Source organism: Meleagris gallopavo, chromosome 25 (assembly GCF_905368555.1).
Source record: "Meleagris gallopavo chromosome 25, MGAL_WU_HG_1.1, whole genome shotgun sequence".
Taxonomy (NCBI): domain Eukaryota; kingdom Metazoa; phylum Chordata; class Aves; order Galliformes; family Phasianidae; genus Meleagris; species Meleagris gallopavo.
Genome location: NC_139428.1, coordinates 3261386 through 3274120, shown reverse-complemented (window position 1 = coordinate 3274120; position 12735 = coordinate 3261386). Strand labels below are relative to the sequence as shown.

Below are 12735 nucleotides of genomic sequence, written 5' to 3'. Positions count from 1 at the left end.
CAGCAGCCCAATCCATTGGGACGTCTGGTGAGCCTGCAACAAGCTGGCGCTGATTTATTAACACAGCTGTAATTAATGCCAAGCAGGATAGCAACATGTGATGCAAAGCTCAGCAGGTAAGGAATGGGAAGGTTACTTTTTAGGAAGCATTTCTGAAGAACTTGTTGTAGCTGTGATACGAGGGTGCCATCTGCTGCCCATGGGTGCTCAAAGCTGACACAGCCCACCTGGGGGGTTTCTTTCTAATAAAAAATAATCACACACACAAGCAATAAAAGATTTTAAGTAATAAGCATGACATGCAGCAGAAGGCAGAGCTTCGTAATGCAGCCCAAGGCTCAGCATTAACCAAAAGATGAGACCAAAGCTCTTTATCACAGCTTTGCCTTTCACATCTAGAGCCATCTTTTGAATACTGAGTGTCACGTTGGCTTTAAGTTGAAAGGAAAGCAAAGGTTGAATAGAATTATTAAAGATTGTTTTAAAAAAGAAAATAATATGGCAGTTTTATTTGCTTGTTAAGTAGCCCTGTTTGACTGGGCTTGCTGAGCATCTCATCCTCCAACAGAAAAAACAGTGCCATGGTTTGATCTTTTCTCATTTTATTAGCACAGACTCATGTACAGTGAAGACAAAGAGAGGAACGCATGTACCCAGAACATGGAAAAACTACAAAAATGGGAATGACTTGTTACCTCCTGTCATCTTGCCTCTTGCTTCTCCTCTCACCTCGAGTACCTGAACGCTGCCACGGACTTTGCAAGCCACAAAAACCATACTTGCAAGCCTGTGGCACACCCTTACAAAACCCTGCAGTTCCATTACCAAAAAGGGGCCCAGGTTCAGAACAACTGTCCACAGAGACCTGGACTAGAGCACGTGAATTGCCAAATCTCGTACAGACTTGAGTAAATTTGGAGCAAATCCTTTAGGTACTGAGTATCACATAACAGCTTTAAAACAAAGGAGAAAACATTTACATGGTATGTGCATACACCCTAATGTAAATGTATGTATATTCAATTGTACATAGTTCAATGAAAATCCATTCTATAAGCACAGAAGCAATTTTGTGGTTATGTCTGACCACATAAACACAAACAGTCACAGAGATCGCTCACAGTTACAGACCTTCTTGTGGAAATCTTTATAGTGGCACTTGTAGTCAGTTGGTCCAGTGGCTTTGGAACACCTATGCACACACAGGGATAGGCAGAAAGTGGCGAGATCTTTGTAGGCCGATAGCCAAGCTTACTGCATAACAAGGCTGATGTACGACATGACATCTGCAGCAATATTACCAATAAATTAGATGAAGACTGCTCTGATGCACTTCCCATAATACGACGGCCAGCATTCATAAAAACAGAAAATATGCAATTCCATTCAGGTGACAAACAAGAAGCTGTTTGCCACAACGCAGAATCAACCCCTTGAGTGTCAGCTATTATCAGTAGGTTGTGGCACCCTGATATTTAATCGCTATGCAAGGAGAACACCTCCAGATATTTTCCTAAAACTTGTCATGATTATCATTCAGAAGATAAAAAGAAGATCCCACCATCAGAAGCCAGGAATGCAGTCACTTCTTCACTCGGAAAGGGCTGAGCCTTGTTGCTTTGCTCCAGCAGATGGCAGACATTTCAGTTTAGTTAGCATTTGTTTTGTGAATAGGATTAATCAGGTTTATGACACCCATGGTTTTGCAAAAGAGAACAGGTGGATTTATTTCTGGTTTTAGCACTGCCCTTTCACCAAAGGGGGCACACTGAGAGGTTGTCCAAAGTATCACCATCTCTTCATATGAAAATACAGCTCAGTTCTCCAAGTGAGAACAGAGCTCTGCATCCACTGCACAGGTACAGATTTCTAAGGATACGCTGAGCAAACCATGGAGAGTGAAAACTTCATGGAATGACTTGTGAGCCACAACTAAAAGCATGGGTTTCACAAGCCTCACTATTAACACTGACAACGTTTTGCATGACAAAAGGTTAAACTTAAGCAAAACTGGATATCCTACCGAACGACTCAAAAAAGAAAAAGCTTGAGCAAGTGACAATTTGGTGTTTCACATTAAAATCAACTCAACCATTCTGAAGTTTTGACCGGGGCAATCAGTCATAGACAGACTGGTAGAACAGGACTCCAAACTGAAATACCACTGCACTTGTGATAGAGGTGGTTTCAAACTGACATTTCTAACACCACTGGCCTCAAAGTATTTTTACAGTAGTTTCAGCTGTCCGACATGAGTTACAAGCTGCGGTGCCACACTTAAGGCTGCTCTTCTCCTGTGAAACGCACTGCAGGCTTTCAGACTATTTTTCTCTTGTTCCACAAAGCTTTGGATTGAAGAGCTGACAAGTCTATCCAATGTCTTTAGTTTTCCTCTAGACTGCATTCCTGGGTGTGCCGTTGTGCGTCACTGCTTTCAGACTGGAGGCGCTGGCTTGATGGTTGCAGATTCTGTGGGAGGCAACACCTACCTCAAAGACCTCGTGAATGGCTTTGCGGAAGCAGTGGAAATTGTAGTCTATCAGACCTGTCAAAAAGGAGGAGAGGGGGAAAAGGAAAAGCTGCTCAGCTTGGCACATTTATGTAGTCAACAGAGCTTCAAAATCAATGTACGGTTCATTTAACATCCAGCTATTTTGTTGCTTACTGTAGTATGAATTTGAGATCTAATGGTCAAGTTTTACTAATGCCAGACTTTGTTTAGATTGTCTCTTTTTATAGAAACAAGGTGCTCATTTGGAATGCAAGGTTTGTATTTATAATTCAAGAGCGGATAAGGGGACAACACAAGACTGTACCCACCCCAAAAGTGCTCTAACACATGGAGCAGTTAAACATGATAGCACAGCTTGACCGTGGCTTTAATGTTACCTTCCACTTGATGGTGTTGCTGATGTATATCCTAAGTGTGCTGAGTGAAACTTTAGACCAAACAGAGTACAGTTAGAATATATATGCCTTCCACCTTTTGAAGTCCATGAACACCAAGGTAAACATCACCATCATTTAAGCCCAATATCTTAAAATCAAGGCTTAGGATTTCATTTCTATCCCACAACATATTCAAGACCATTCATACCAATTATCTTCTGCAGGTCCAAGCAACCATATAGTTGGTTAAGCCTGCAACACATTGAATACTGCCCTACATTCCTACCGTGTATTTTGCCAGCTCACCGCTGTCCATCTCCTCAGTCATATGTTAAAAAGGTTACAGGAGTGTCATAAAGGTAATGGACAATATGGTTATCACAACACAGCAGCTTGTCAAGCAGAACATAATAACTGACAGCACTGTAGCAGATGGTAATGACAAGGCCTCATTAGCTACACAAGTAATTTCAACAGGAGGACGTCAATTAAGGCACTGATTCACAAGAACAAAAATAAGATCTCTTTATCTCTAAGAAGGGAGCAAATTCCTCCCAGAAGAAATTACACAAATTTAATTATACGAAATTAAGGTGACCTGTAAGCCTTATTAATATCTTACAGTTGATAGAAATCAGTAGATAAAAGCCATGCAAATGGGGGAAGCTCTTACCTTTGCGCTCAAAACTTTCTTCTCTAAGAATGCAAACTAAGGCCAAAAACTTTGTTACTTCCTTTAAGTACAGGACTGTTGTGTTATTGAGCTTGATAATTGCCATTGACTCTTTATCATAAGCACTTCCAGTGCCATCTTCTTTTAACCTAAGAAAGAATGAGTTCACCCAAGGTGCAAGTTAGTAAGATACGCTTCAGTAACTTCACAGCAAATACTTAATGCCTGTGAAATGTAGTGAAAAGAATAATGCTCATATTGGATGGCAAGCAAGTGAAGGACTTTCAGCACAGGACTTAAGTGCAATTATAAGAGCATTATCACCACTTAAGTTTCCCCAGTGCTATACAAAAGCCAGACATAAACAGAAGAAAAGTCTCCCTACACACAACCTACATTATCTGAATAGTTACCAGCAAGCTACCAGCATGCATCCCTTTGACACAAGCTACCAACTGTGGTTGTTTAGTTGATACTGTTCCCAGCATTCTATGTGGATATAGCACAACACACGGGCTGTAACACAGTTTACCTTCAAACCAAAGAGACAGTGCTACACACTATCTGGTAGCACCCAGTGCCACCCATTATGGCATCCAGTAACTGAAGATTCTAAGGCAAAACTGGTAAAAACTTCAATAAAGTAACTGTCAGCACAGTTACTTTTAATAAATGAATACAAAGCCTTTCTCAGTCCGCATCTTTTTGCTGTATGAGATATTGATAATATACATTCTGATCCAAGTACTGGTCTGTTCAGTCACCTGGCCTGTTTAGTCACTTGAAGCAGCTCATAAAAAGGTTAAATATAAAGTGCTATAGTCAACATATTTCTACAGTCACCCTCATAACTACTGAAGGCAAGTCTCACAGGAGCACAGAGAGCAGATGTAAGGACAGAAGCTTCAGGAGGACTCACAGCACTCACTTTAATGGGAGCAGTCAGACAGTAAGCTCCTACCACGGACTGTTTAGAATTGAAGCCATATAACAACAAATCACAGCTAACAGAGCAATAAGACAAACTTCACAGTCAGCAAGGCTGGGGTGACCAGGCCAAACGAGACACAGCAATACTCACATTGTACATGGAACACTTGCCTCTAATGTCAAAAATGGATTCCCACAAACAGAAGCAGAGGGGAAAAACTGATCACAAGCTTAACCCAGCTGCCAAATCCTTTGGCTTTACTCCAGTTGCTCACAGAACAAATGTGCACCACAGAGCAACTGACAGCACGCTGCAAGATGGTGCAGCAAACAGCACCTGCACAGTCTGCAGCCTGCCCTAAAGCTTGTGAGGACTTTTTTCCTAAGAGTATTCATCACTTACCCATATATACAGGAAACATCTATCACTACATCGATCATGTCACAGCACAACTCATACGACTGCATGTCCACAGGGGAACTGTCTGTTGCAATGTAGATTTTGCTGACTACATCGAAGAGAAAAGCTTTTTCAATGCCTGAATTCTTCGGAAAGAGAAAGAATTTGGATGAATGTTTACATTTCAAGTACAATTCATATACTTTCAATTCTTAACAGCGAGAAGTGTTTTAAACAATCAGTTCAGAGGCTCAGAATACAATTGATATTCAGAGCACAGAGTTTACATCTGAGCAGAAGGAATTGCTTTGCTGTTCCACATACTTCACTCAGAATTCTGTAAGATCACCACTTACTGATATAAAGATATTTAGTAGATTTTCCAGTGTTGGCAGTTGTGGAATGAGCTTCTGTACCACTTTACTGAAGGCTTCAAATATTGAGTGGTCGTAGATGCTGGTCAAATAAAAGCTGAGGCAGGGCAAGGCAGGAGGGAGGAAAAAAGAGAAGAGATCCATGAGTCCATCACAATTGCAGTAGAGATGGTGCAGCTTTGTTTTCTAACACTCAAGCCTGATGAGTCAGCCAAAATGCTTTATCACAAATATCTGTAACTGCTCTCTCAAGAAGCTCACTTCTGAGAGACTGGAATGAATGTTACACAGTCTTCTCATCTGCAGGAGATGCGAGGACGGAGAGAGAAAATTGTGCAAATGCTTTCACAATACATTTAGCCTACCAGAATACTTAAGGCAAAGGAAATAAATGCTTAACTAGGTTTCAGTGAGTCCCTTTCCCGGCCTTCTATTTTATCATACTAATATTGAGATGCTGGCCATGTTTACAGGCTCCACAAGAATCAAAACAGCAGTAAAAAGAGAAAAAATGACATTTCGTTGCACAGAGGTCAGAAGAAGATGCCCTCCAAAGCAGGCCAAAAGTCAGGGATGAGCCTAAGCTTTGCCAACCAGCTGTGCTGTAAAGCCAGCAGCAGGCAGTGCCAGCAGCCATGCTCCTGCCCACTCCTCCAGGCCACCTGCACAAATTTGGCCTCATACACAGAATGAAAGCTGGGCAAGAGGTCCTCGAATTATAAATGTGAGCTTATGAAGAAGTCTGAGGGGCATCTGATGGCTAGCTACCAGACTGAGGTAAGGCAGATAGGGCCAGATGCAGCACAGCATTCTGTAGTTTTAAGAAATTAACAAGACCTCATTCCAGTCCACTACTACGTGTCAAAGCCATTAGTCTGTACACATACAAGCAACAGCAAAATTACATTTGCAAGAACACAAAACTCACCTAAGGTGAAGTTTTTCAAGCCCAGCGTCTGTGAGGTCATCATTAGCTCTCTGATGAATATCCCTCTGCGTTTCTATTTTATGGTCATCTGATAAACCATCCACTTTATGAATAAAAACTTCAAAGTTCATTTCTGGGTTGACCTTGTAGGCCTTTGAAACTGTGATGTGGAGTCTTGTTAAAGCTTCCATATAGTCATCCTGTGAACAAGTTTTGGCAGGAATAAATGAAAAGGCTTTATCTTCAATAACTATTCCATTCAGTACAAAAAACTTCACTTCACTTCTGTAATGAAACAGAAGTTTGGTAGGAGAGAATACCTTGGAGAATCAGAAATCCACGCAGCTTAGATTCTGTTTCATTAGCTACGTTACACAAAACTAGGCTTCATAGCAAAAGGTGGTTATGCTTCAACTCCAGCACAGCGCAGCAGTGATCTCCAAGGCGGTCCCAACAACCAGGAACTCTCCATCGGTGCAACTCCTAAGTTCACTAGAAGCTACCAGAAACCTAACAGGGCCATTCCCTTGACATCGAGGTCAGAAGCGTGCTGGCACTACATGAACTCCATAGCAATCAAAAGCAGAGGGAAGAGATAATTGGGTAATTCAGATCATCTAGCAGATCAGATTCTCACTGCTCCAGCTCAGAGTACTTGCCACTTTCCACTGGGGATACACATTCCACATAATCAACTGAGGAAACTAAAAGCAATTGCCAACACATCCTTTCATACATAACGAATCTTTCACAAACTTATCTTAAAATACACTCCTGATCATTCTTCTCACAAAGTAAAAGGAAACTTCTTCATAATTCTTAGGGATTTGTATTTACCTGAGCGTCAATAACATATATAAGAGCACCTGTTCCTCTGAAGATCATCTCATAATCAAATGTCGGATCAAAAAAGTCCATCTGCCCTGGAAAATCCCATATTTGGAAATTCACAAATGAACTGTTGGAAATATCATCCTTGTAGATCTTGTTGGTGCTTTCCAAGAACAGAGTCTCATTTGGAGACATTTTGTGAAATACCACCTGTTAAAAAGAACACAAATCACAGTCTTGACTTTGTCTCAGTGAAAGAGATTGCAAAATTCAAGTCACAGAACTTCTAACAAATAGATTTCTCCTATATCCTAAAGTGTACAGCTTTTCCTACAGTTACTTCAGTTGTCCCTTTTGGTGCACAGACTGCTTCCTACATCAGCCAAGCACATAACAGCCAACCAGAACTAAGCACTAACACACAGCCCATCACTTTTACAAGTGTAAGTAACGATGCAACCTGAAGACAGAGACATTCTGGCTATTTTCTAACAGTTTCTTCCAATTTTGTTCCATTAACCAGATCACCTCAGGTATAAAGCCTGTGTTAAGTAAGCAAGCCTTTAAGAATGGTCCATTTCCAGTCTTAGAAACTCCTGTGCAAACTGCTTTAGTCTGGTGCTCAGCATTATGGCCCAACAGAATCAGACCACTCCAAAAGTGCAATACAGGTATAAAAACAACACCTCTCTTTCAGTGTCTGGAATAGCTAAGTCATTGCCTTCCACGAGCAGCTGATGTATCTTGGTTGACCTTCTCCCTTCAGGTATCCTACAGGAATGCTGGCAGCGCCCACACTGGCTGGTAACCCACTTAGCAGTGATGAGAAATATTCTTCTTGCTGTGCTCAGAAAACCCCACTGGGACTTCAGCCCTTTCCTGAGCAAACAGGATATCGAAACATTTCAGTTACAGAATTCAGTCCCTAAAGAGACCACGTGCCACCATCTCTGCCCACCTGCACGACACACAGCTGGGCAGCACAGCACTCAGTGAGCTCCAAAGCAGTACGTCAGACTCAACTTTTAAGAATAAGGGGAAAGAAATGCACTTCCTCGAGGCAGAAGCATGAGAAAGCCAGGACTTTAAAGAGGTTTTAAACATTGGGACATTTGTATGGAAAAGCGAGAACAGTTCTAGACAGGTTCCAGCCTTACTGAAAGGACTAAAAGCTCAGCAGGGTTTGAAGAATTGGGTTGTAAAGCAGTCTGGAAATCAGCACTCTTTTGGAGCTCAGCATCTTTCACAAAGAACGGGGCAGAGACTGGGAGCAAAGGTTAAAGCAGACGAGTCTCTGAGAAGCAGTGAGGCTCATCCTCCCTCCCTCTTCAGACTGACCAGGACACAGCCTGGATCAAATCCCATTTCTGCTGCCTAGCATCTACCCCCATTCTTTCTAGCTTTAAGCAACTTGGATAAAGCAAAGGAAAAGGCCGTGGTAAAATCCAACTGGAAGAACAGAGTTAGCTCTAATACAGGCAAGTGACACCGGGCAAACACAAGCAGAGCAGACAGGCCTGGAAAGCGCTACAAAGAGCTGATCTTCAGCACGGCTTTGCCTTTCCATGTGTTCCTTTTGCACTTTCACAATCCAATGGTTTCAGCAACTTCCCACCAGATGCCTGAGGTTGCAGCTTCCCCCCGACTTTGAAGTTTCACAAAGGCAATCAATCTGTCTGTTGGCTGTCACTCACATCGCTTAGAGACTTAGAAAATAAATCAGTCCAAACGGTGCATTTGCACACGGAGCGGGGGCATCAGGCCCAAATAACAACAAATAACTGGAAAGCAACGACAGAGCGATCCAAAGGCGAAGTTTGCTCGCTAACACCCGGCGCCTGTTTTGCAAAGGAAGGGACGGACGGCTCTGCAGCACGGGGCGGACATCGGACCCCCCGTTCGGAGGACTGAGCCGCCCAACGCCCCTCGATAGCGGCAGTGCCGGGGTGTTCAGCCGCCCCTCACCTTCTGGATGGAGGACTTTCCGCTGCGCCGCAGCCCCATCAGAAGGATCCGCGGCTTCGAGTCCGCCCCGCCCGCGCCGCCCCCGGGCCCGCCCGCACCGCCTCCTGGCCCGCCGGACCCCGGGCCGCCTTCCAGCTCAGCCTCTTCCTCCTCTTCCCCGTAGCCGAAGTCTTTAGGGAACGAGTCGGCCGCCCCGAAGCTGCCCCCCACCAGCGCCGGCTCCTCCGCCGCGCCCGCCGCGCCCGCACCGCCGAACTGCAGCGCCATGTCGGCCCGGCCCGGCCCTCCGCCTGCGCCGCAGCGCCCCGCCCCTCCTGATCCCTATTGGTTGGCAGCGAAACTAGCGACGCCGATTGGCTGAAGGAGGCAGCGCGGTGTGGAGCTTCGGTCAGGCGGCGCGGATCACGTGACGGCACTGGAGCACGTGAGTGGCGGGGGCGGTGCTGCGGGGCGGGAAGCGGCGGCTGCGGGACAGCGAGGCCGTACGGGGGAACGGGCCGACGGACACGGGTGGATCTGTCCGCCCTGCCGCGGGTCACTCGTTCCTCCACTGGCAGCAGTGGGAAATGGTTTGAAGTTGAGGGATGGGAGATTGAGGTTGGATGTCAGGGGGAAGTTCTTTACAGAGAGAGTGGTGAGGTGCTGAACAGCTGCCCAGAGAGGCTGTGGATGCCCTGTCCATCCCTGGAGGTGTTCAAGGCCAGGTTGGATGGGGCCCTGGGCTGGTGTGAAATGTGGAGGCTGGTGGCCCTGCATGTGGCAGGGGGTTGGAGCTTCATCAACCTAAAATCCCTTCCAGCCCTGGCCATTCTGTGATCAATCCATCCCACACAAGACTTAAGGCTCAGGAGAACCAAGGCCTGCCTCCAGCTCTGTGCTTCCCTCAGCCCAACACCACCCCCTGCTGCTCCCCTATCAACAGGGGCTCAGAACTGCACTGCTCCCCCCTCTCTTACAGCACTGATTCATCTGCCTCATGCATTCTGCACAGTAGCCCCCTCCCAGCCTGCACATGCACTACAGTTAATGCTATGAGTTTTCATTTGCTTCCTGTAATAGAGATGAAAGTCCAGTGGGGGTTGTTTTGCTTTTGAAACTCTTACAGTGTTATTTCCTCTTTCAGCTCCCTTTTATTCTCTTTGGCTCAACCACAAACACAGAAGTAAAATGAACAACCACAAAAACAGCTGCACACTCACTAGTTTTCCTTTAAGATGAGGTACCACAAAGACACGCAGCGCTCACACAGAAGAGACAGGACTACAGTTCTCAGGAAGCCCTTTATTAAGTCAAGGTATGAAAGGAGAAATTACTGTTATTCATCACGCTTCTCTTCTTGAGGTGGTTCATATTGAGCCAGCTGTGGATTTAAAGAGAGGAATTCAGTTAGATGTCAAGTCTTAAAGAGACACAGGAGCTCTAGAGTTGTATTGGCTGCAGCACAAGCTAATGTCCCATAGGGGTAAGGGTGACCTCCCCTGGTAAAACCCTGCCACAGACCTGTGCCAGAGCTCAAGTCTAACCGAAATTCCCCTCCTGCATTCAGCCTTTGGAAAGCCTTCATAGTAATGCATTAGCTTCCCCCCAGCCCTGCTTTTCAAAGCTCTTATGGAACCCATAAGCTATACAGTATCAGATCAAAACAAATGGGAAACTTCGTCTCATCATTCAGTCCCAAGATGCCTTTTTTTTTTTTTTTTTTTTACTTATTTTGCAAGAAGAAAAGTCTGTAGTTAGCAAAAACTGCATTCCAGAATACAAGTCCCTCATCAGAAGCTACATACAGGTAGGCAAGAAATGAAATCACATTCTCCAGCCACAAGGCTGAACAATATAACATCATCAGTTATTCCAGTGAAAGTTAGCTGTATTCTAAGTGTCAAAATACTCTTCTTGTCACATACGAAAGTACTTAGGAATATTAAATAGACTTTTACTTTGGTTTTCAGTTTTTTATTTTCTTCCAACACAGCTTCATATTTTTCCTTCATCTCTGCTACTTCCAAGCGAAGTGCCTCCACTTCTGGACTCTCAGGAGCTGAAGCTCCCAGGTGATGCTTCAGAAAGCTGATATTTACATGTTAAGTACTTCCTTAGATAGACAGAAAGACACTTGGTTTTAACATTTAATCATGGATTAGTGCTGCAATAAACATGACCGGAAAGCATTTAATCACTCAAATTACTGCCATGCTTCTCATCCTACAGAAAGAAGCTGGAAAAATAAGAAAGCTTTCCAAATTTATTGGTATATTCTACAGAAAGACATCAGTACATACAGGACAGCTACTCACATTTTGCTACCAACATCTTTTTTGGTAGATTATCAGTTTGTGTTCCAAACAGTGAAAGGATAACTAAACAGAGCAGGCTGCTTATAACAGCAAGAAACAATCCATAGAGGACAAAAAGGATACTCCAGTGCACTACTTGGTTTCTCTGGCTCTTCATATAAGGCTACTAACACTGCAAATATGAAATATTCAACCATTATAAGTCATCCATGCAACTCTAGTTTTCAAGACAGCAGTCAGAATGCATAGAAGTTTTGTGCCATGCTTACAACATGTTCTCCTATTTAAGAAGATTCTCGCCTATATCCTTCATGATAAGGACAGAGCTGAACAGGAGGAAATAGTGCACCCCCACACAGAGGCAGAAGGGATTTTTTTGACCTAACCACAGGGTTTGAGTACGGAGGACAAAGTAAGTGGCGTAACACACACCAGAGGCATGCACTTCTATACATTTGCTTTCATAAATGCTTCTCAAGCACTACTTGCAGACAGCTTAAGTACCTTCCTCCCACTTTCAGCCACATGAATTGCACAGGCAAGTTGGTTTTAAGCTAACCACTTAAGTTAGAAGCAAAACTTGGTTGCCACAAGGCTTGGAAGATTTGTTTCGCTGTCACACTTTACACAGCAACACCTACAGAAACCAAAGGGCCCCAACACACCAGGGAAGGCTCAGCACAGAGCCGTACAGCTGCTCCACCCCACAGGCAGTGCACTTTATCAAGCCGGAATACCAACACCCTGCTGAAAGTCTCTCGAGAACACATATAGATAACTTAAAGGACTTCAGCCATAAGAAAATAAGTGTGCTGAGCTCGCAGCGTGCTTTTATTCCCTATCCCGATAAACACAACCACTTCCACAAAAACCCACGAGCTCCCCAGCGTTAGCAGCCCCGCACCCAGCAGCGCCGTCCCATTGCTCCGCCCCAACGCCCAACTCATGCAGAACCACGGCCCGGCCCTCAGGCCGCCTTACCCTTGGTGAGCGTATCCAGCACCCCCGACTTCTCCAGGTAGCGCCGAAACTGCTCCCGCTTCGAGTCCGCGGCCTGAAGGAGGACGCCCACACGGTCAGAGCGCCGACGCACCCCTGCCTACGGAGGCGGTTCGGCGGGGCGGAGCGGCCCCTCCCCAGCACCAAGGAGGGCACCGGATGGCCCCGCCGCCCCTCGCGGGCCCGCAGCCCCTACCTTGTGGTGCGCCATCTACCCCGCAGCGCCCGCACGGCCTGCGCCCGCCTCCTTTATGGCGCCCCGGCTTCCTACCGTTACCATGGCGACGCAACCGGAAGTCCCGCCCTCTGCCTCGCTCTCGGCTCGGCCGCTGATTGGCCAGAACCTGGCGGAGCCTTCCGGTCGCTGGAGGCCTGCGCATGCGCAGTGCTTTCAAGTGTCGGTGTGGGCAGTGTGGTTCATACGACCATTAAAAAGAGCCCACCTCAGAGCC

The 12735-nt window shown here is 45.3% G+C and overlaps 2 protein-coding genes across 2 annotated transcripts; both read right to left on the bottom strand.

Annotated features, from left to right (window-relative positions):
- Positions 1-585: 585 nt before the first annotated feature.
- On the bottom strand, positions 586-9300 carry RRAGC (Ras related GTP binding C). The gene is made up of 7 exons (XM_003212545.4): positions 8991-9300; positions 7032-7235; positions 6195-6394; positions 5249-5363; positions 4896-5038; positions 3563-3711; positions 586-2545 (listed from the first exon to the last, which is right to left on the bottom strand). Exons 1-7 carry the CDS (start codon positions 9255-9257, stop codon positions 2394-2396), a joined length of 1230 nt encoding a protein of 409 aa, XP_003212593.3. The 5' UTR covers positions 9258-9300; the 3' UTR covers positions 586-2393.
- Positions 9301-10256: 956 nt separating this feature from the next.
- MYCBP (MYC binding protein) lies at positions 10257-12613 on the bottom strand. Its single transcript, XM_010723376.3, has 5 exons — positions 12480-12613; positions 12266-12338; positions 11408-11456; positions 10928-11057; positions 10257-10350 (listed from the first exon to the last, which is right to left on the bottom strand). Exons 1-5 carry the CDS (start codon positions 12492-12494, stop codon positions 10306-10308), a joined length of 312 nt encoding a protein of 103 aa, XP_010721678.1. The 5' UTR covers positions 12495-12613; the 3' UTR covers positions 10257-10305.
- Positions 12614-12735: the final 122 nt, after the last annotated feature.